General features: G+C 46.4%; 1 protein-coding gene across 1 annotated transcript in view; it reads left to right on the top strand.

The window, feature by feature from the left end:
* Window positions 1-22,838, top strand: part of NEO1 (neogenin 1) — a gene marked incomplete at its 5' end in the record, with an annotated part of 164,839 nt that overhangs the window by 105,840 nt on the left and 36,161 nt on the right. The window contains one exon of the mRNA XM_083871015.1: window positions 17,482-17,701. Within this exon, the coding sequence (XP_083727141.1) occupies window positions 17,482-17,701 (220 nt within the window). The remainder of the gene's footprint in view (window positions 1-17,481; window positions 17,702-22,838) is intronic.

Below are 22,838 nucleotides of genomic sequence, written 5' to 3'. Positions count from 1 at the left end.
CTGCTCCATGGATTAATCACCTGGGTGGTTTGCAGCTCCTTCCAGAGGAAGCATTATCCCATATTCTCCACGTTTGAAAACACTGAATAATGAATGGCCTTGGCTTTGGGAGCCCTGCCCAAGCCTGTGCTTGCACCCAGTTCCCAGCAGTGGTTTCTAAATGACTCTCACTGTTGTTATTGGAGTTCCTGTGGTCTCACTCCTCTTCCTTTCCCTCCACTGCTGTTTGTCCAGTGGTTTCTCCTTCCTGCTCCGCTCCGGCCCCTCGTCCTGAAGGACTTTGCCTCATGATGTCCTTTCTCTTTTGCATGCTGCCAGAGGATTTGGGCTGCAGTGGTGGAGTCTCACTGTGGGTGTGGAGACACACCCCGAGGCCGTGTCCCTGGAACTCTGGGGACAGTGAGATGCTGTTGTCCAGCACTGGGACACCCCCATGGAACACATCTGAGGGGACATGGAGCTGTGCTGTGCAGGGGGGTGTGACCAGTGCCATGAGCGATGAGTGTGAGATGTGACAACTGGCAATTCACAGGTGGAGGAAATACAGATTTTTGGGGTTTACAACACCTTCTCTCAATCCATGAGCAGTGGAGAAGGAAACTGTTCTGGGAAAGAGGGGGAAGGTATCACATGCAGTAGTGGCAGCTGAATTGGTATGAAAATTCAAACCCCTATTTTGAGCAGAATCTATTCTGAACAGTTCAATCATTAATTCAGAAAACTTTTTTAATTCTTTCGTAGCTACTGATGAGAAATGCCAACTTTGCCAATTTGAAAAGTAACTTCAGTGAGAAAAATGTTGATTAAGTGTTCATCAAAGTTCTTCGCAGTTAGCAGCGCTTCCCTCCCCGTGCTGTTCTGTTTTCTTCTTCCTGCTGGAATTGGCAAACATCTGGCTATTTACAAACCATTTCTCATTAGCCCTTTTGCTTATCAAATTGATCTTGAATGAACTAAATGCAAATGAGAAAGTGGCAGCCCTGGGGAGTTTCTCAGGGAGGCCATGTGAGCTCTGTCATCCAAGTGAGGTCCCACATCTGTGTTTTGTGCTCCTCCTGGAAGGCAGTGTAAGTTTGAAATGCAGTGAGGGGAAAACATTTATCTGCTACCAAGAGAGGTTGTCTGTGTTTGGACAGATTTCTGACTTGCAGAGAGCAGGAATTTGGTGGTTCACCTTCTGCACAGCGTGGGCACAGCCACACAGAAACCTTTATAAAGCCTGTTTGTGACATCTCCTACAATTAGCTTGTTAAAATCATTGATCAGACATCAGTTTTAGGCTGGGCTATTTTGTGTTTGGGGTGAGTCCTGGGTAGCTTTCAGTTACTTAGGAAAGGTATTTGTGGAAAATGTTAAAGCACAGAATTGAAAGGCTTCTTGAATGGCTTTTCTTCTAAAATTTGGTAATTCTGTTAATAAATTCAGAGAAATTTGCACCTGGAAAGGAATTTGCTATACAGAATCCACAACCCTTGCTTTTTCAGGAGTATATGGAAGAGCCATGGTATTGAGAGCAGAGATTTTTAGCACAATTGGGAAGGTTGAAAGGATAGAAGAGGGAGGAAGATTTGGGTCAATGGTCTGAGTTAAATCCTCTTTATCCCCTGTACTGAATATCAGGTGTAGAATTCTGCAAGGGACTTGAAAAGCCTCTTGTGTGCTTTCCAGTCATTCTGGGATTTGAAGCTGTGTCCCTGTTTCTCAGATATTGGCCCTGGACACTCAGTGCCTTTCAGAATTTCACTGGGGTGGCTCTGCTGCCTGCCCTGCCTTTCAGGAAGGATTTGGGAGCTCCCTAAATGAAGGAAGTTCCTCAATTACCTCGTTGCCCTGCACTTGGACTTCTCAGTCTCGATGCTTCTCTCTTTGTCTCCTTGATGAAGAGATGAGTGGTTTGATGTCCTGCAGATGCCCCCATGAGCGGTTTGATGCCCTCATGGAGAAGTCCTGCCTATCCCAGAATCTCTGTCGGGCCTTGGGAATGCGTTTCTCAGCAACCTCAAATCTCTCCTCCCCCTTTTTTAACACAAACCCACCTTGCTTTACTTCCAATCCTCATTGCTCAGCCCCTGAGTGTCCCAGTTAGGGAGCAGATACACTTAATTACATTCCTTGTCCTCATTTCTGTGTGTGGTGAGGGAGACCCTCGGGGTAACAGAGGCGTTTGGGGTTTCTTGGTGCTGTAACCCAACCTTGTCCAGGGAATCTGGTCCTGTTCACGCTGCCATGTGGAGACTGGGAAAAGAACAGGTGGCAACAAGTAGGAGGAGGGAGGCAGATGGTTCCCTGTCACCCTGTGTGAAAGGCATTGACGAGTACTCAGGCACCGGGGAGAAGCAGGAGCGCTGCCTGAGCACTGTGGAAAGCGCGGCCCTGGACTGTAAACAAATATGCTGTGTTGTGGGAGAACAATTTCAAACCATCCTTTCAGATGCACTGTGTCACCTTCACAGCTGAAGGGAGGTGCTTTGTGGGGCTCTTGTACTTTTATACCACAGAATTGGGGGTTTTCACTATATTGTGGGTTGTACAGGAGTGAGATCTCGGAGTGAATGAGTTGGATACGGTGCCGTAGGAACCATGTCAGGATTGTTTGTAGTGGAACTCTCAGTTTCTTTATTCATTTTTTTCATTAAAAAAGGGCTCTGTCCAAGCAAGGGTATCCTGCATATGATTAATTATTTCCAGCATGAGAGGCAAGGAGGAGGAATTAGAAATTCATGTGTTGTTGTAGAGCTGTGAGGCTCTGGAATCACAGACACATCTGGGGATGGCTCCAAGGAAGTGGCTGCAAGTTCTTCAGGGAGGAGGGGCAGGGAAGCAGGAACAGGGTCACCCTTGAGGGCTGCCTCCAGTGTTTCATCACTTTGGAGAGGGTGATGAGCTAGCCAGGAGCGCTGGCACAGGGATCAGTGGATGGAAGGACAGCAGGGCCCTGTGTGTGTCTGCTGGACACTGAGGCCTTGTCTTGGCTTGAAAGACGCGTGTCTGCTAAGGAGGACAGGGCTTTGCTTGGAATGGGGAGTTCAAACCCCCTCCCTCCAAATTATTATAATTTAGAAAATTAAGGGGCTCTCAGGCAGTGGTATGGGGATAGGAATAACAATTCTTTACTGGTGTATATAACCAGGCAAACAAACAACACCAACCAAAGCATGAATAACAAACAGAAGCAGGAACCAGGAACAGCTTCCCTGAGCGCGGCACTGTCCCCTGTGGTGCAGTTCCGGGCACGGCCAGCAGGGGCGCTGGTGGCTCCCGGCAGGTGGGGCAGGTGCGATGATCCCCCCGCACTGCAGGGGGCGCTGTGGGGCGGGCTCGGGGAGCGCTCGGTGATGGAGGGTCGGGGCAGATGGGAAGGGATGGATCGGGAACTCCGGAGCTGAGGCTGAAGGGATGGAAGAGATGGATCAGAAACTCCAGAGCTGTGGCTGAAGAGATGGAAGGGATGGATCAGGAACTCCGGAGCTGGGGCTGAAGGGATGGAGGAGAGATGGATCAGAAACTCCGGAGTGAGGCTGAAGGGACAGAAGGGCTGGATCAGGAACTCTGGAGCTGAGGCTGAAGGGATGTATCAGAAACTCCGGAGCTGTGGGTGAAGGGATGGAGGAGAGATGGATCGGGAACTCCGGAGTGAGGCTGAAGGCACAGGAGGTCTCAGCACACAGGGTGTGTGGGCTACAGAGCAGCGAAAAACCTCAGAGCAGCACTGAAGGAGCATTGGGGGCAGGACAACAGTGACCCTGCCCCCAGCACGGGGACAGCCCCTCTTTGGTGAGACAGGAGATAACCAGGTCCCAGGTCAGTGGCTGCTCCCAGGAGCAGAGGCTCACCCCACAGCAGAAGAAAGAGGACCAAGCTGGAGTTCTGCAGCAGCGGGGAGTTCCTTCCCACAAAACTACACCGCTCCCCTCCAGGGCTCAGACCGAGGAGTGAGAGTTTCCCTTCCCCTCCCTGTCTGAAGCACCCAGCCATCAGTGCTTCTTAGCAGCACAATGGGAAAAAATCCACTGGAAAAGAGTAAAGAAAAAAGGAAAGAAAAAAACCCTCAACCTCCAACAGTCTGGCAGGGCAGGGAAGGGGGTAGATGGAGATTTTTAACCCAGCCCTGGTACTGGTGTGGAGTTTGAGCCATGGGGTGGCAGCTCTGTGTGTGACAGACAGGATGGGGAGTTTCCAGAGTAGGCTGGAATTTGTTGCCTGTGTCTGGCTACCGAGTGGAGCTGAGAATTCCAGCCTTGAGCTTCTAGACAGGAGGCTTTGGCTTGTCTGGGATATTTTTGGTAGGTTTCCATAGGAGACTGTATTAATGGACAGGAGGCAAACCATTAGATCCTGGAGGACCAAAGCACAGGAATGGTCTGCTCTACAGGGCAGAGGTTGTGTGTGTGTGCGTGTCCAGGAGACCAGGAGGGATAAAGAAGAAGCTGCCAAGTGGGCTCCAACACAAAGTGAAAGCCCAGGAATCTGGAATCAAAATCAAAAGCAGAAAATTGCCTGCAAGTGTAGAGATGTAGGGATGTAAAAAAGACAAAGCTCAGCTGGAGCTGGAACCTCTTCAGAAAAGGTGATGGAGCAAATCCCCCTGGAAGCCATGTAATGGATACATGAGAGGGATGATGACTGGGAAAATCAGCATGCATTTGCCAAAGGCAAACTGTGCCCAACTGTTCCTGTGGCCTTCTGAGATGAAATGCTTGGGCCTGTGGTTGAGAGAAGTGGATTTTGTTTGCTTTGCCTTTAGCCAAGCCTTTGGTGCTGTCTCCAAAGGTATCCCTGGAGCTAAACTGGGGAAATCCAGACTGGATGATGGCATGTGTGGAGAGCCATGGAAGTTGGGAGTATGTGATATACTGGATGTGCTGAGTTTGGTCCATCCTGGACCCCCTGGTACTGCTCAGGCAGGGATGGGGACACAGGGCAGGTGGTGGTTACAGGGAAAAGCTGCCAGCAAAGGAATTTCTGATCAGAGAAAGCAGTTTCACAGGAAGGGAGCTGCAGTCCCACAGGCTGCACAGGGAGGTCTGGAAATCTCTGCTGTTGGGAGATACTCAAGGCACACCTGGATAATGCTCTCAGCAGCCTGGTTGAAGGTGACTCTGCTCCAGGGGGGTTCAGGTGAGCTCCCAGACCTGTTCCATGGTCCTGACACACTGTGAGGCAGGGCTGGGCATGGACTTGGTGCTCTCAAGGAATGCCCAAATCTGACAATTTCATGGGATGTGTTTCTGCTGATCTCCTTGGGAGAAGCACAGGTGCCAGGTGTTGATGGCTGTTTGACATCACAAACAATGTTTGATTCAAGTCTGACACCACTGGGTGATCTCAGTTCCTCCACTGAGTCTCATTCCATGGATCCTAATTCAGAGGGAGTTTTAAAGACCTCATTTATTGCTCTAAATTGGTGCATTTTTAAAGCAATTGAATTCAGTCCAGGCCCATTGCTGCATAAACAATTCCATTTTGTGTTGGTACCTCTCTGCCAGGGTTTGGCCGTGAGCTGTGTGCAGTCTTGGAGCACTGAAAGGAGCTGGGTGGGCTGGGGGCTCCTCTGACCCCCAGAAAGATGGAGAACATCAGGAATCTGATCCATATTTCCCAAAGCCAGCACATTTCAGTTAAGATTGTGCTGCAGATCTGTCATTTCTCTACTGCAGATGGTTCTGGACTGTTTGAATTCACTTCAGGCTGACTTGGAGATTCCCGTTCCTCACACAGAAGCCATTTCAGCTCCCCTGAACTGACTGAAAAGATTCCCAGCTATAGCTGGATCTCTAAAGGCAACGTCAAAAGCCTTATTTCAGTCAGGATAGATGAAATACTCTGTGTTTTCCATAACTATAAGCTTCATTATGCTGTTGTAGGAGGCAAAGAGAAGTTGTTGACAATTTTTGGCTCCTACTGAAAGAAATGCAAAAGTTGGCACTAACAGGCCAACTGTGCTCTGCTTTGAAAAACTCAGTTACACATTTGGGTATTTGCCATGTGTAAAAAAATCCCACAAATAGGGCCTTGCCTGGTTCAAGCCCTGAGGCAGACTGCTCTCATGTCATCTCAGGACCTATTTTGGATGATTTCATAGATATCAAATGTACCTTCTCAGGCTCTCTCACTCATAGAGGTGATGTTTTAGAGTATGTTTCAGACACATATTGTGAATGAAAGCATTCTCAGTCCCTGGAATTCTGTGGAGTTCTTGGAGACTACAGAAGTACTTGAAAAATCTGCAGGGTGTTGTGAATGAAATGCCAGAGCAAGATAAAAATACATTGTTCTTATTCAAAGAACAATAAAGGAGGACTATGGGTGTTCCCCTGCAGGATCTCCTGTTTTTTCTCTCAGACAGAAATGTTCTCATGTTCTTTCTGCCTTGTCCAGTTTTGCATGTCTTAATGAAGGAAAATGGGAAGAGGTCCCTGTGGTTTCCAGGAGTGGCTTTCAGGAGTCTCAGCATCCACCAGGAAAGAAACAGATGAAAATTGAGCAAGGAGGCTGCAAAGCCTTGCAGAAAAAAAAAAAAATCCACATTTTCTATCAAGAGGCAAAAGTACTCCAAAGAACGATCTGTGGGTTTGGGGGGAGCGAGAGATGGTGATGGAGCTGGGGTGGAACTGGATATTCAGGGTCCCTTCCAGCACAAAGCAGCCCATGGTTCTGGGAGAGCAGGTCTGTGCTGAGGGCACCTGGCTCTGCTGCACTGGAGACCTGGGGAGGTGGGGAAGAACCTCTGCTCTGGTGGAGCAGGAAGATCTGAAAGTCAGAGAATGGAAAATCGAGTGGCATGAGCACCATCAGAGCCAGGAGTAGCAGGGGAGCTTCCCCCCTGCTTTTGTCTGTTTTATATCCGCATATCCCTGAGGGATTCCAGTCACAGCATTAAAGTTTGTCCCCAAAAAGCTTCAAAAGCATCAAATGTCAAATCCTGAGCTACACAGGGTGAACATTTAGGAGCTCCTGGCAGTGCTGGGGCTCCACAGAGCCCAGAGCATCCCCAAAGTCTCTGCCTCCATCCCAGCCCTGCAGCATCCACCCGGCGTCAGATGGATGGTGCAGGAACAGCTTGGAAGCCTCATTTGGAGAGTTGTGCTTCAGGAACATAAACAGCATCTGAAATCACAAACTGACTTCAAGCAGTCACAGCCAAAGCCAAGCTCAGAGAATGTTTTGTACCGGTTGTGTACACTCCAGTGCTAATTTTCTGTAAACACAGCAGTGTGTGCTCCTCTTTAGTGCTGAAAGAGTGGGGTTTTTGGGTTTAATTTTGATTTTAATTTACATTACTTAGCTATTATTCCTCGGGGAAAGGCAGCATTTGTGTTTCTCATGGCTGCATGTCTGTTCAAAATGGCCTGGGAGCTGTTTGAATTCAGTCAGTTCCATTTCTCGACTCAATTCCTGTTTAATAAATGATCTTTATTTATTCCTTCTTTATGGGCCCTGCTTATATATAGTCTTATTGAGAAGCAGAACTGATTAAACCACCCTAGATCCCAAACTTCTTGAACGTTTAACTTGATGAAGCAGGAGCTAAGCAGTCCTCAGTAGCCTATTCATGTTTAAAGCTGGCACAGGCTTTGAATAAATTGCTCTAATTTAGATTAAATTATGAATAGATTAATGTTTGCCAGCGTGCCGTGAATCGCAGGGAGGCAGAACAGCATTTATATTGTGCTTATTAGTTTTCATTTCTTGTTTTATGACTGTATTTACAGTTGACTTGGCAAAGAAGTGAGAACCTCCTGATGGAATTCGTTCAGGGTTGGGTGCAACAAATAAAAGGTTGTGGGGATGCTGCTCGTGCAGCTGTGCTTGAAAACACAGGCATTGGCACCTTGAATTTTGGTCTTCACCAGGGGAGTGGATGGCTAGAAGGTCCTTGAAGAAATTCCATATCATGTTGGAGAAAAGGAGTGATATGTAAGGAATGTTCAGTGGAGGCAGAGCAAGGGCCCATAGGAGCAAAAAGCTTTGGTGTTATTTGAGAAATACACAACACAGGTTAATACAAGTTTACTGTTCTCCACCTGTATTATTCCATATTTATTGTGTCACTGCAGAAGTGCAGTGAGGTGGGATGTGTATGGAAGGCTCTGAGTCCATTTGATCTCTTCTGGCTAATCCTGAATTCCTGAGAGAGTTTCTCAGTCCCATAAAAGTCTCTTGGCCACCAGAAAGGCTGATTATTAACACCAAATACACCTCCCTCAACAGCACTGATATCCACCCATTGCGGTTATACTCGTATTTCCTCTATTCCTGGCAGCCTGGCTGGGGGATGTCATTTCAGGAGTGTTTTTTGCTGGGAACAAAGCGGTGCCGCTCCGGACACCAGCCTCGCTCCAGCTGTGGAGTGATGGCTCCTCTGCTGGCTCTGCCTCCTGCTCAGAGGGGAAAATACAAATAACCAGGGCCAAGAGCAGCCACTGCAGTGGATCACGAGGGCTCTTGTTTTGAGTGGCTTTGCTTTTTCCATCCCTGCATGAGTGGAAGGGCAGGATTAGCTGTAGCTTGATATCTGTCATGATTACCAAAGGCATTTCCTCTGCCTTTATTCCTCGTATCCAGGGCTGTGGAGATTGACAGAAACACCCTTAATTTGTAATTGATCCGAGGCTGGTGTTGGAAAGGAAAAGATCAGATTTTGTCAGTCTCGCACCAGTGGGGAAGAACAGACACATGGGGTTGGTCTTAATTGGTCGCTTATATTTCAGAGTTGCTAAATTATACAGAATAGCAGAGACAGATGAATGCCATTTGGAGAGAAGGGAAAGGATTGGTTTTCACTTGAGCTGAGTGGGTATCAGAACTGATGGAGATGAAGATCTGGAGCTGGGAGAAGCCCCTGGTACTTATTGACAGCATAACCTGCATGGGCTCACGGGGGTTATTCTCTAAGGAAATGCCATAAATCTAACAAAGAAATGTAATTTTCAATAATGTGTGTTCAGTGTTGAAACCAGCTGTAAAATGTAAAATGTCACTGTTCTCACTGGGATAAAACAGCCTGGAGTGGGTTTTTTTTTGTTTTCCTGGTTGTTTACCCTCTCCTGTCATCTCTTTCCTCCTCAAAAAGAAACTCGTAATTGTGGATCCAGAGTCTGTAAAGGACAGGTGGATTCTGTGTGGTTTTCCTGGTGACACATCAGCACTGGAGGTGTGGAAGGAAAAGAAAGAGGGAGAAAAGTCAGGCCTGGATACAGGTCGCAGCTGATTGAGGATGGACATTCCACCTTGGCCCTTCTTCAGCACCAATTTCCATTTATAAACTGCTTTAAAAACTTGGGGTTTGGGAATTTTTAACAGTAGTCAGTGACCAGAGCAGATCCACATTTAAATGTTGGATCTCTTATTATAAACCCCATCCTGTACTTCTGGGGAATAAACTTCAGTTCTTGTGTGCTGGGGAGTGCACACCAAATTCAGATTCCCAAGCCTCTGTGCTGGGAAAAGCAGTTGTATTTTAAAAATACTCATGGGGTTCACTTTTTCTGTTAGAATTAGAAATATGAGGAAGCAAGTGAACATTACAGGTTTAAAAATAGAAAGAAAAAAAGGTCTTAATTAAAGAGTTGATATGTTTCCTTAAATATCTCGATACTCCTCTAGTTCTATAAAAATGAGTGGGTGTGAGGTGGGCAGCAAGGAGCAGGTACATGTGGCCTTTAGCAGAGGAATCCAATGAAAATGAATAAAATATCCAGTACCACATCTAATAGCGCTGCTCTGTAGGTGATTAAAAGAGGAAAGGGGGTGTTTCAAGGGATCTTCTCTCTCTTACAAAATATTAATTGTGAAGATAAAAACCTAAATGGAAGGAAAACAGAGTGTTGTAGATATGTGTAAGAAACAAGTAGTTAAATAAGCTGTCAATAATTAGTTTAAATAAATTTTTAAAAGAGCTTGGGAAAATAAGGATAATTTTGACAACGAGCAGCTTGTTCAGCCTCATCTGCTGCAGCTCCAGTTTGGCAGACTTGGTGCTGCCATGTTGTTTCAAGTGTCAGCAGCTCCCAAACAAGGAGAAGATGTCCCACTTCCAGGGTATTTTTTGGAGAAAAGCAGCCATGGAGGGTAACACTGACCTGCAGCCCTTGTACCCCTGCAAGTGTCCCAGACAGGGAGTGAGGGGTGTCTTATCCACAGAACTTGGAGCAGCAAGGCAGTCACTGAAAGGGAACATTGCAGATTGAAGTCAGGGGTTAGCAGTGGGCAGCAGCAGGATTTGTGTTCAGTGGGTTCCTTTAGTCCAGTCTGGGCTGTTACTGTGATGCTCCTTTGAAAATCCATCCTGAAAGTCAAGGCATGGTCACGGAATCCCAGGGTAGTTTGGGTTGGAGGGACCTTAAAGCTCATCCCATCCACCCCAGCCATGACAGGGACATCTTCCCCTGTCCCAGGGTGCTCCAAGCCCCATCCAGCCTGGCCTGGGCACTGCCAGGAATGTTGTGGTCCTGCTCTGCCTGCCTGCAGCTTTACTGGGGATTATTGCAGCATTCCCAGAGCTCCCAGCCCTGGTGACCCCCTTCCCTCCAGAGTGCAGCTGAGCATCCCTGTGGGTACCACGAGGGAGAGGTGGGAAAGGATCTGCCCAAGGGCACCAGAGGAGTTATTGGTAGGGCCTGAAGGAATGTCTTGAGCTCTTGAGATGTGCCAGTGGCTGTGCAGAGCTGAGTCCCTTGCACAGGACACAGGGTTTTATTCAGCACTGCTCCTCAAAGGCTGTGTTATTTGTTATTTGGGAATAAAGTCACAACTCTGCTGTTATTATTAAAGTCAGATTGCAGAACGCTCTTGCAGGCTCTGCTGCTCTCAGGAGATTTTTTTAATTCTTCAGAGGAGTTCAACTGATGAATATTTACAGTAATAGGAGACTCTGGCCAGGCTTCTTTGAGGGTACTTCCAGCAGTTTTCCTGCCTTGGGTTCTATATATAGGGTTTATTTTTTTATTCTTTTGTTCTTTCTCTCAAGGAGTAGTTGTTAAAAAAAATTTTACTTTTTAAACAATTGAATAATCACTACTAAATTTGAAGGTCATACCCATCATTTTGCAATAGGTGTTATGGTTTGAATTTCTTTCCAATGACAAAACATGTTTCAAAGCACTTTTAAGCTCCTTGGGGACAGGCGAGGTGTGTTTGGTTTATTTCCCTTTTTTTAATAACCTGATTCTCGTGACCAAAATCCCTGCAGGGCTTTTTTCCTTTGCATCCTCCCGTGGAGCACTGGGATGTGGTTGGATCCAGGGGGTTCCTGCTCCGTTTCCCTGGAATGCGTCAGCAGGGCCGTCACGCCTTTTTAAGGGTTGTTTTATGAGACAGGAAAATATCAAATTGTTTCCTCTATACCAAAACATTTCATGGTGAAACGGGAATGGGAGGAGGGCTCGTTATCAGGAGGGTTTTTATGACTTCCCTTAAAACACAGGCCCCCAGTCAGAATGTGTTTATCACTATATTTATATATCCCAGATTACTGAGCACCCAGCAGTGTCTGTTCACAATGCAGAACAGAACCAAATAAATGCCTAAAAACCAGAATCACTGAGTGGCAGTTAAACACTTGCTGGTTCTGGATTTTTGAGGAGTATTTTACAACACTGTACATTGAGTGAAGAGTAAATAACAGCTCTTGCTCCCAGTGGTGATGTAAATTAATCTAAGGCAATTAAAAATTAAAAATAAGGCATTTTTCCTGCTCTGGGCTAAATGTGTCAGCATAGAGGAATAAATAAGGAAGCATCTCTGTTTCATTTATGAGGAAAATGAGAGATATTGGTGGGGGAGGATCTGTTCCTTAGGGTGGGGATTTGGGTTCTTAAGTGTGTGAGGAACAAAATTTATGTTGAGTCAAGTTCTTGTCCTCAAACCTCTCCCTTGAGTGAGATGATCCAGGGAAATCCTTGTGTGGGGTCAGCTCCTGGATCCCTGTGCTCCAAGTTTCCCGTGGTTCCTGCAGGTGTAATTCCCAAAGGGATGCCCTGCTCAGTGGTTCTGTGTCCATCTGTGCTTCTCTCGAGGTGTTGGTCCCAATGCTGTTGTGTTTGTCTTTCTGACACATCTCCAAAATCACACACAAAGTCTTGAAGTTTAAATTAGGTCATGAAGGGTAATTAAGTTACAAAATCTTAAATTTGGAGGGGGTTTTATGTCAAGCAGATGTGGATCTGTGTCTTACACCAGGGGAACGGGGTGATGGTGGCTGTTGTTGGAACTCCAGGAGATTCAGGACATTCAGGATTCAGATTCAGGACGTTTATGTTCATTCTATAAAGCAGAAATTACTTTTCACCCTCCTCTTTCCACATCTGTTCAGTCTCTGTTCCAGCTTTGCACAAAAGCACCAATCTGTGGAGAAACAGGAGTCCCAGAGACTTTAACTTCTTTAAATGAGTTTTTCCAGGGGAAGGAGTTAATTCCATTATTACAGCTGATCTGGTTGAGACCAACTTCAGCACTGTGGCTCTTTGTGCTGAGAGAAATTGCTTGGGCCAGGTGATGTGGCTTTCTTTGAGTGTGGTATCACTCAGGGAACAGCTGGGATTAACAAGGGCATCCCTTCTGTTGGAAATTTATGTTTTAAGCATTTGAACAAGGACAACAATTGGATACAGGTAAAAACATGGGTGAAAAATAGAAGAGAAAGCAAAATTTTGGAGGGTGGTGTATAGTGTGAACTTACTAATTTTGTTATTCCATGTTTATTATTGCACTGCAGTCAAATACTGCTGTTATTTCTAAATACAATGCACTTAATGAAATCAGTGGGATTTGACTCTTTGCAGCATCACAGCTGCTTAATCGTGATCCAAGTTGAATCCTTCCACTGGGACACCTTGAACCAAAGTTCAACTCCAGAACAGTGCATTTGGTAAAAGAAAAAGGTTGCAAGTCTTGATTACCTCTCTGGAATCAGTTAAATGGATTTATGGGGAAATTATTGAGTACACAGTTTGATATGAATACCCCACATCAAAATTAAACATTTTGGTGCCTCTGAGGTATTTTTTTCTTAGAGAATAAGTTAAAATATTAGAGGTGTTGAGATCTAAATGTGTTAAGTAATTTTTTTTCCAACAGGTTGTTGGCAAAATAATTATTTGCTTTTCTTAGCTGTAGTAGATCTTAGTTGCTGAAATCATGTTTCAAAGGTTATTTCAAATCTAAAATCTTCCCTGAAGTCCTTCCCAGGAGGACTTTCTCTTCTCCTCCTCTGTGTGTTAACTGGTGCCCCTGTTCCTCCTGTCCCCATGAAGGATTCCCTGGGAAGGTCCTTCTGGTTCTCCACAGGCTGGATCCATCTCTCCCCTCTGTGGGTTCATTGGTGCAGTTGACCTTCCCAGGCCATTCCTGCTCCTTGTCCCCTGGCTGCACCTCAGGGAGTCCTGGATCTCAGTGTCCCTGGCCTGGGGGATGCACTCAGGTCCCTGTTGGTGTTTGGGGTGGGAGCTGCTCCTGAGCTCCACCAGAGGCTGGCACTGGGCTCCAGGAACACCTTGATCACCCATGGTCCCTCTTCTGCTTCCAAAATCCCCAGCACTCTCCTCAGGCAGGTGCTGTAGTGAGGACTTGCAAACACTTGGATATGGCCAAAACAGCCTAAAAATGACTTCTAACCAGTGCTCCAGGTGTTTCTGGATCTGAATCCTTGCATTTCCCAGCCCTCCAGAGGCAGGTGGTGGCCAGATGGGTACCCAGGGACTGGAGTGTCATTCAGATAAGGCTGATAAGGAGCAGGTAACATTCCTGTTCCCCCACCCATTTGTTGGAGCCAGTGGTATCACTGGAATGTTGTTGCCCAACAGGAGGAAGCCTGGATATGCCAATAACCTCCGGAGGGGGGGAGGCAGGGAAAGGGAAATGGGAACCGGATAATGTGGAAAGTATTTCCAATGATTTCATAACAACCAGAGCAGTTCAGTGAGTGGTTTTCAGGTGTGGCTGAATTGTTTGGAAAAGATCTCCTGGGCCCCTGGGTGGTGGCCCTGGAGCAGCTCTCTGGGCAAGCTCCATCTCTTTGTTATCCCAGGGGTTTCCTACAAGATCAAAAGATGGGATCACAGCAGTGCACCCACCCCATGGACACCTTCACCTCTTGGACATCACCAGCCCAGTGCTGGGGCAATTAAAACCTTATTACTGATTGATCTGACTCCAAATCCTTGTGGGTATTTGCACACCCTGCAAAGTATTTTGATAAAATAGTTGCAGTATTTGATGTCTGCTCAGAAGGAGTAATTTGATAAAAAGGGATTTAGGATTATCAGTTGGAATGTCCTCTCACCCTGGATCCCTAGGATTCCTCTAGGGCTGCCTTGGCTGGTGTCACACCTGAGCAGCACAGACACAGATTCCTGTGTCTTGGAATGCTGTAGGATGTGGGGAAAATAATTTCTAGGGTAAAGTTAAAAATTTCTCCTTCTCATGTTGCTGGGAATTGCTGCCTGGCCTGCAGTGACCGGGAAGCAGGAGTGGAACTCTACTCCCTGGAGTTGTTTAGGAGTTCCAGCATCTCTCTGGTCCTGGTTACTCCACAGTAGGACACAAATTATGGTGCAAAACACAAGTCACTTGCTGAATGTGCTTTTTAAAAATGGGATTGATGGGAAGCTGTGTAGGAATAACTGCAGAGAACAGTCCAGAGCTGGAGTTACTGTTTAAGAGGTGATGAAGGGGATGATAGAAAGAAGAGACTCGAATTGCTTTTTTCATAGTGCTGAAAGTGACAAAGCCATTTCCTGACTGGTGTTAGAGCTAATTTGGGTGTAATTGCTCATTAACACAGCTCTGACTGCTGAGCTCTGCTCACCCAGCTGGGGATGAAGCCTCTGTAAGAGCACTTGAGGCATTTGTAGAAAATACAGGGGAAAAAGGAAGGAAATCCCTTAATCTTCATGGTTCATCCTCCAGCTTGTGGCAGTCCCAGAAGTGTTTAAGTGCAGTATTTGGGGGACTTCTGGGGCCTGGCCCTGCTCACCTCACCTGGAGGGTTTCAGGTCCTTGCTGCTCTCTGGGTCACAGCTGATTTTTCGGGTGTCATTAGGATTTTGTTGTCTGTGAGTGTTCTGTAATGCTGTGGGAAGGAACACTCCAGGTCTGAGCCTTGAACAAGGATGGAACTGAGGGTCTGTTTTCTGGGAAGTCCTGGCAGCTCTCCCAGCCCCATCAGCTCTGTGTGCACATCACTTGAGAAAATATGGATCCATTTCATGGTATGGGAGGAAAAACACACAAGTGTGTGGGGATGGGGTTTAAATCGAGCAGATGAGTTTTAAAAATATTCCACTTTAACTCAATGGAATGAATTTTAGTGATGGATATTTTGCATCACAACCATGTCATTTGAAGCACATCACCTGACAGTATTACCAAGACAGGTGAGAAAAACCCAAGTGCAAGTTTGGAATTTGAAGTGAACTGGAAACCAAGCAGGACAGTGTGAGAAGTGCTGAAAGCAATGGGCACCAAGGAGGATTCTGCAGTTCCATCCCGTGTTTCTCAGTGGGAACACTGGGGAACACTGGGGAACAGGTGCAGTGAGAAGGTCTCCAGTCCAAGGGAGCTGGTGACAAGGGCTGGGATTTAAACACAGAAAAAGCCTGATGTGATACTGGATCAGCACTGGAATGTCATTCAGGAGCAGGGAGATGCTTTGGGAAGATGTTCTGGCCCCATTCAGGGCTCTCCTGACTGATCTACAACAGCAAAGGGCTCCCTGGGGAAATGGGCCCTTGGCTGAGGCCAGAAGAGCTAAAGGTGGTGCATTCCTGCAAGAAATCCAATTATGGGACATAAAAAGGGGGGGTTAGATAAAAATAGATTTTGCAATGAATGAGAAATTAATGGTGTCATGTATTGATCAGGAGGGGCTGCTGGAGAACACTTAATTGGGATCTTTAGCTATTAGAGTGTGGAAGAGATAATTAAGGAGATACCCTGGAGTACATGTCTCTCTGTGATCTGTATTTGGAATACCAAAATGTTCCTGGCTCTGGGAATCTCTCCCAGTTCTGCCCTCGGACTGGTGTGACATTGTGCAAACCTGATAAAAGCCCATGGTTGCTTCTTAGGTCTCTGTCCAACAAACAGAACAGGAAAAATGAGAGTTCTGCCCATTGAGGACCTCCCAAGCTGATCCTTGGGTTGACAAGGGGCTTTGACAATTTCAAATCATTTTGTTACTGGTGGAAGACTCTTTAGTGTTTTTCCCTGAAGGTTTGGTCATTCAGACAACATTTTCTCCTTTAGTCAGGTTTTTTTTATTTGGGAAGATTTCTTGTTGTGTATCAGGACACAAATCCACATGTTCTGGTGGAGATGCTGCAGCTCAACAACAGCTCTTCTAGTCCTGAGTTTCTTTCTGGGGAAAAGCAGAGCAATTTTAGTTAGTTTCCATAATTAATGAAAAAATAAATGAATTTGGCAGCATGGATTCCCATGTGGAAAATGTCATCAGGTGGTTTAAGCTTGGTAAATAGTTAAGAATCCAGAAAAATTCTGTGTATCCTGAGCTTTGGGGGGTTTGTTTCTAATTGTGCTGCTTGGAATACTCGCTGGTAATTGGGGTCCAGCTGCTCAGAATCTCACTGTTACATTTACTGCCTGGATTGCTTTAATAGGATTTGGAGAGTGGCTCTTCCTATGGTTCAGCTTGTGCTGTTAAATCACCAGCCTTTTAATGCAATAATCCCTGGATTTATCCTGCCTTGGAGTAGCAACATAGGAAGACATGACTGAGGCTAAAAGTTTGGAGAGTGTGGGTATAATCCAGAGCAACAGTTGTTGATGCTTGTCAGAGTCACTGTAAAATGATGAAATGCTGTGGGACAGAGGAAGAGCACTGATGGCAGGAAAAACAGTGGGAAGAAGGCTGTAATTCCAGTGCCATGGGCAGTAGCACAACCCAGGCAGGTCAGGAAACAGCTTTGTGTGAAATGTCTGCAGGGTTTGACTGGATAAGTTTGCACTGAAAGGAATCCTATGTATTTATCTGTCATTTTGTTACAATTGAGAATCATTAATTGAACTGTGCATGTTAATGAGCTACAGTAGAAAGTGGGGTCTGATTTGAGTAATTCACAGAGGAGGGGGTTTAACTGTCACACGTGTGGCATTACATGTGCTCACAAAGCAATGACACTGTGGTTTGCTGCTGGTATCCTCTCCTGAGGTCTATTTTACCCCCAGTTCCACCCTTCCCTCCCCTGCCACTTCCATTACAGTGGAGATTTGGTCTGCTTGCCTGACAGTGCCGTGTCCTGTACTCCCCATTAGTGGTCAGTAGTTACCTTGCCTGCATGTCAGCCTTCAGTTTAATGGCCTTTTTTGTGTGTGTTCATTTTCTTCTGTTTTCCCATCGTGGTTTTGTTTATTTCTTTTACTTTTTTTTTCTGTTCTCTTTTTTTTTTCTTTTTTTTCTTTTTTTTTTTTTTAAACCGTGGTGATGTTTGCCCTTCATATTCCCCAATGTTTGCACATGCCAAGATGTTGCCATCCCAACATTACCTCCCACTTCACTGACCAGTGCCACTAATGACCATCTAGCACCAGCCACAGCGGGACCCCTGCCCTCCGCCCCGCGCGACGTCGTGGCCACCCTGGTGTCCACTCGCTTCATCCGGCTCACGTGGCGCCCGCCGGCCTCGGACCCGCAGGGAGACAACCTCACCTACTCCATCTTCTACACCAAGGAGGGCATCAACAGGTAAACTGAGACAGGTGTTAACACCTGGGCAGAGTCTTACGTATCGATCTCTGAGGGTCCAGTCTGTCACAAAAGGATTGCGCTCACACCGTCAGGGTGTGAGAACGAGAAAGAAGGAAGTTGATTTGGGATTTGGGTTCAAATGGTTTTTGGGGTTTGATCAGCAATTGGGGGACAAGGGTGACACCTCTCTGACCCCACTGGTCAAACCAGAAGTCCGTCAATTTGTCCTTCCCCCAGGAAGGAATGCACAGTTTACAAAACGTTCTTCGTTTATGTTACAGTGAGTGAGAAACTCCAGTAGAGAAATGTAAAACATCAGAAGGCTGAAAAATCAGGGTGACACCAGCCTTTGCAGAGAAGTGGCTGAAAATAATTAGCAAGACTGTTCTTCAGAAGTGTTTCCTAAAACAAAAGGTTTAATAAAGAAATATAACAAAAAAACAAATGTTACAGAAAACAAAAGAAAAGCCATGCACAGGTGTCCCAGAAACCTCTGACACCCAGCTAAAACACTCCAAAAAGCCCCTTACTTCCCTTGGGTTCCTTCCTAAATACTGAATGTTCTAGGAGGGACAGTCTGGCTTGCTGCCAATAAGATCACCAAGAGATTTTGAGGTACACTCTGAGCCCAGTCCAGATTTAAAATTGCATTAAAGTTGCTGTGGTGTAAAATAGCAATACTTAAAGCAAGACAGGTGCCTTCAATAAGCAAAAAGAAATACATTAAGTAGTGAGAGACTTTAAATTTTGCTGGTGTGCCTTTGTGTAAAAAACTTGCAAATCCGTTTTGCTAGATAAAAAAATACATATTGTAGTAGAGCTGTGTAACACAAAGTAGTTAATAAGTGACAAAGTTAAGAGAGTTTCTCTATGGTTGTACCAAGCAGAGGAGTTGTGGGAAATATTAAAGGTAAGAAGACTCTCAGAGGCTGTGAAAGCAGGCCCCCCTGTAGCTACAAAGCTTGAAAAAGTAGGAAGAGTTACGATAGTCCAGAAAGCAAGGACATGAAACAATCGTTTGAGTCTTTAGGCTTAGCTAAGATAGACCTTAAGACTGCAGAAGAATATGCCTAGCAAGATAGTAGAAGGTTTTAAGCTTAAAAAGAGTATTGTGTATTGGCACTCAGCCCTCTCTTTACCCCTTTCCAGGGCTCCAGGAGTATTGTGTTCCCCTTCCTCCCACCCCAGGAGTTTCACAGGCAGTCCTTGAGCATGGTTGGATTGACTGCAAACCCTCCCAAACTAATTTATTTACACTAAAATGCTGAACCATCACCCCAGAGCCTGCAGAGAGCTGATAGACTTGGTTTCAGTGAGGACCCAGACATCCATTCCCAAGAAAGGTGTCAAGGTCCATTCCAAAAGTCGGTCCAGCTTATTTATAAGGTCAAGTTTCCAAGTCAAAGTGTCTTGAATCTAGTTTTAATGCTGCTTTTAGCAGCCTGTTGGGGACAGAGCAGCAGGACAGTCACAGCTCCTCAGGAGGCACAGGAACATCCCCTGGAAGCTGTGCTGGGAGCCAAGAGGCACATGAGGCTTCAAAGCCCTGCAGATCCCCTCTGACTGCAGGGACAGCTGTGTGATGGGTGTTGGTTAAACACCGTGCTCAGTGCTAAATACCAGTTCCATCCTAGGAACTGCTGTAAACAGAAATCTGCTGAATGTCTCACAATCATATTTTTTGATATATTATCCCAATGGATGATACCCCTTCTTCTTCCTGATGGGAGATACTGCTCGGATTTACAGCTTCAAATTGTGATAAGTTTGAGGAAGCTGAAGTGTACATTCATTTGGAGCAATGCTTAATTAATTGCAAATTAGCTTATCAGATTTATTACTCAAGGGAAAATCATCTGTCACCTTATTGATGAGAGTGTGAGACACAAAGTCATTTGAAACAGAAAACACTCTAGAGGGGAATTCCTACTCTTCCTTAATCCTGTGGATAAGGAATCTTGTCCAGGCTCATGGCAATTAATTGAGGCAATTGGTAACATTTTACTTGCCTCACAAATGTTGTTTTTCTGTTATTTCCTTAATTTGGTAATATCCAAGGTGTTCCAGGTTGGATGTGGCTTGGAGCACCCTGGGACTGTGGGAAGTGTGCGGGAACACCCAAATCCATCTGAGGTTCCAGCTGCCTCGGCCTCTGCTGTCTCAGCTTCCTTCAGTTTTCACCTGTTCAGGGAGGGGACACCCAGGAACATGGCAGTGCCTGCTCACCTCTGCCTCTAGGATTTATTTGGGAGGGGATTCTGCCCCTCTGTCCCCTCAGGTCAGTCCCCACCTGCAGAGCTGCCCCAGCCCTGGGGCTCAGCACAGGGAGGGCCTGGAGCTGCTGGAGCCAGTCCAGAGGAGGCCATGGGGATGCTCTGAAGGCTGGGGCCCTTCTGCTCTGGCGTCAGGCTGGGAGAGCTGGAGGGTGGTCACTTGGACAAGAGAAGGCTCCAGGGAGAGCTCAGAGCCCCTGGCAGGGCCTGAAGGGGCTCCGGGAGAGCTGGAGAGGGACTGGGGACAAGGGATGGAGGGACAGGACACAGGGAATGGCTTCACATTGCCAGAGGGCAGGGCTGGATGGGAGATTGGGGAGAAATTCTTCTTTGTGAGGGTGGGCAGGCCCTGGCACAGGGTGCCCAGAGCAGCTGTGACTGTCCCTGGATCCCTGGCAGTGTCCAAGGCCAGGCTGGACACTGGGGCTTGGAGCAGCCTGGGATAGTGGAAGGCGTCCCTGCCCATGGCACAGGGTGTCACTGGATCACTTTTCATTTCTGTTCCAACCCATTCTGTGATTCCAAGAGAAGCATTTCAAAGTAAAAGAGTAGCATTGGAGGGGGCATTTCTGCTTCAAGGGCTGCACAGTGTCACCAGCTGTGACTTGTCCCACCTTGGCCTGGTGACATTGGAGAGGCTCCCCTGGAGGCAGTGACCTGAGAGTGAAGGGATGTCCTGGGGCTCTCCTCTCACACTCCCTGGGGGAATTTGGTCAGATGGAAGTTACTGTCACGCACAGCTGCAAGGTTATTTCAGCCCCATGTCAGGTATTTATTTACTTCACACTCAAGGCAGTTCCCTTGGAAAGGGTGTGAAAATTCAAAAGTGCTCCAGGGAGGTTTAATTCTGGGGAACTTCAGACAAGCACTCAGGCGGAAGAACCCCAGACTTCAAGATTTGGACAAAAATAAAAGAAATAATGGCACATTGTTGGTCCGAGGTGGTAAATTACACATGTGGGATGTTGAAACACTGCTGAATTCACAGTTCACTGTGGTGTGCTTCAGACACAGCAAATGGAGTTTAATTGTGTGTAATGACACTCAGAATGCCTCTGGAGCTCCCTGCCAGGCCCCACAGCTGGCACGGCTGGCACACACAATATCCACTCCCTAACAGCTCCCCAAAGGGGCTTTCTTAGATATAAATGCAACTTTAACCTTGGCATTTCCAGCCAAACTCCTGGGGCTGCACTGAAGGCTCTTCCCTTGGGTCCTCAAGAGTTCCTGCGGACCTTACCTGGACTTTCCAAAGCTCCTTAATTGGGGATTAGAGTGGAATCATGGAACAGTCATAACCATCTGCAGGGTAATGCAGTTATTCCTGGGGCCCATCTGCTTGATGCCTGTTATCCCAACCTGAGCACGTTGGAAAAGGTGCTCCAGGCTCTGCAGGAACGGCCATAAAGGAAAGATTCACACAGCACTTAATTAGATTAATCTCTCCCTATTTTTACCACACTGTTGTTATTACTGAAAATTTGCAATACTATGACATGTCTATTTATTTTTGTAAATGTTGTCTTTCCAGTAAAATAATTCTTCTTTCTTTTTTTTTTTTCTAATTCTAAATAATAACCTTGGTTTGCTGATTACCATTTTCCTCCAGATCAAATCAGGGAGTGCACTTCCACTTGAGGCAGAAAATGCTATATTTTGCATGTTAATGGGAGCTGGATGCTATCCCACAGCTGTGAATCCATTGGCACTTAGGCTGGGCTCTCAGATCCCATCCTTGTAGCTACAGCATGTCTTAAAGGAAACTCCACTTGGAAACGTGTTTTCAAGAAAATGTTGTGCTCGAAGTGGAAAAAATAGCAATGAAAATTAATAAAAAGCTAAAAATAAATGTAGCTATTTATGCAGGGCCATTTTAGCTGAGCTTATGAAGGGGAACATTCTAGAAAATGGATGTAAATAGGTATTTAGTTACAGAGAGTGCGTTGTTCCCCTCTCTATAGTTACAGTTTAGTAGTGCAGAAACCAACAGGGATTTTAGAATGTTTTCAGCCAAGTTCTGCTAAATCAACCACACCGGTGGATGTAAAAAGAAATAAATTAAAAATTAGGGTTTGGGGATTTTATTTCCCTGATAGAAACCGAAGCAGAGTGGCTGGAAGGGAGGAAGGGGGGACTGGGATGGTTCTGCTGGAGTTCCTGTGTCAGAAATGCTTTACCAGGTGTCAGTGGGACTGAGACCAGGCTGGCAGCCCGGAGGGGCAGGATGGAGCTCAGAGCAGGCACAGACCCCTCAGCAGTTGCTCAGTGAGAAGTTTCCGATTGCTGCTTTTGGAGTTGTTGGCATTCCCAGGGAAGGACAGACGGTGTTACCCACACACAGCTCCCAGCAAGCTCAGAGGCACAGCAATGCCTTGAAATAAAGGCTGCCCTTAGTTTAATGATTGATCTGCTGAACTTCCCCTCAATCCCTGATAAGAACAGATGGAGTTTCCTGGATGGTGTTTGGCAGGGGGAACGTCGTGTTCCGGTGCCTGGGGCTCGCTGGAGGTCACTGAGCAGCAGCAATGCCCCTTCCAGGACCTGTGTGCTCCCAGCTGGGTTACATGCCCCTTCCCATGCCAGCTGTGTTCCTTCTGTGGGTGAGCTCTGGTAGCCTGGATCTGTCTCCAGGCATTCCTGGAGGTTGGAATTTTCACTGGGGTCCAACAGAAGCCACTTTGCCTCTGCTCTGTGTGGAAGCAGTGTCAGTGCCACAGCCGTGCCCTGGGTGTTCTGATCAAATCCAAACATCATCAAGGACCCAAGAACAGATCAGAACACACCAAGGAGCAAGGCTGGAGGTAGAAGAACGAGTTAAAACAGCTCCTTTGAAAAATCCCCAAAAAGCAGCCCCACAATAT

This window comes from Zosterops lateralis (assembly GCF_965231275.1).
Source record: "Zosterops lateralis genome assembly, chromosome: 13".
Taxonomy (NCBI): Eukaryota; Metazoa; Chordata; class Aves; order Passeriformes; family Zosteropidae; genus Zosterops; species Zosterops lateralis.
The sequence above is the reverse complement of the archived record's forward strand: the minus strand, read 5'-3'. Positions and strand labels throughout refer to the sequence as shown.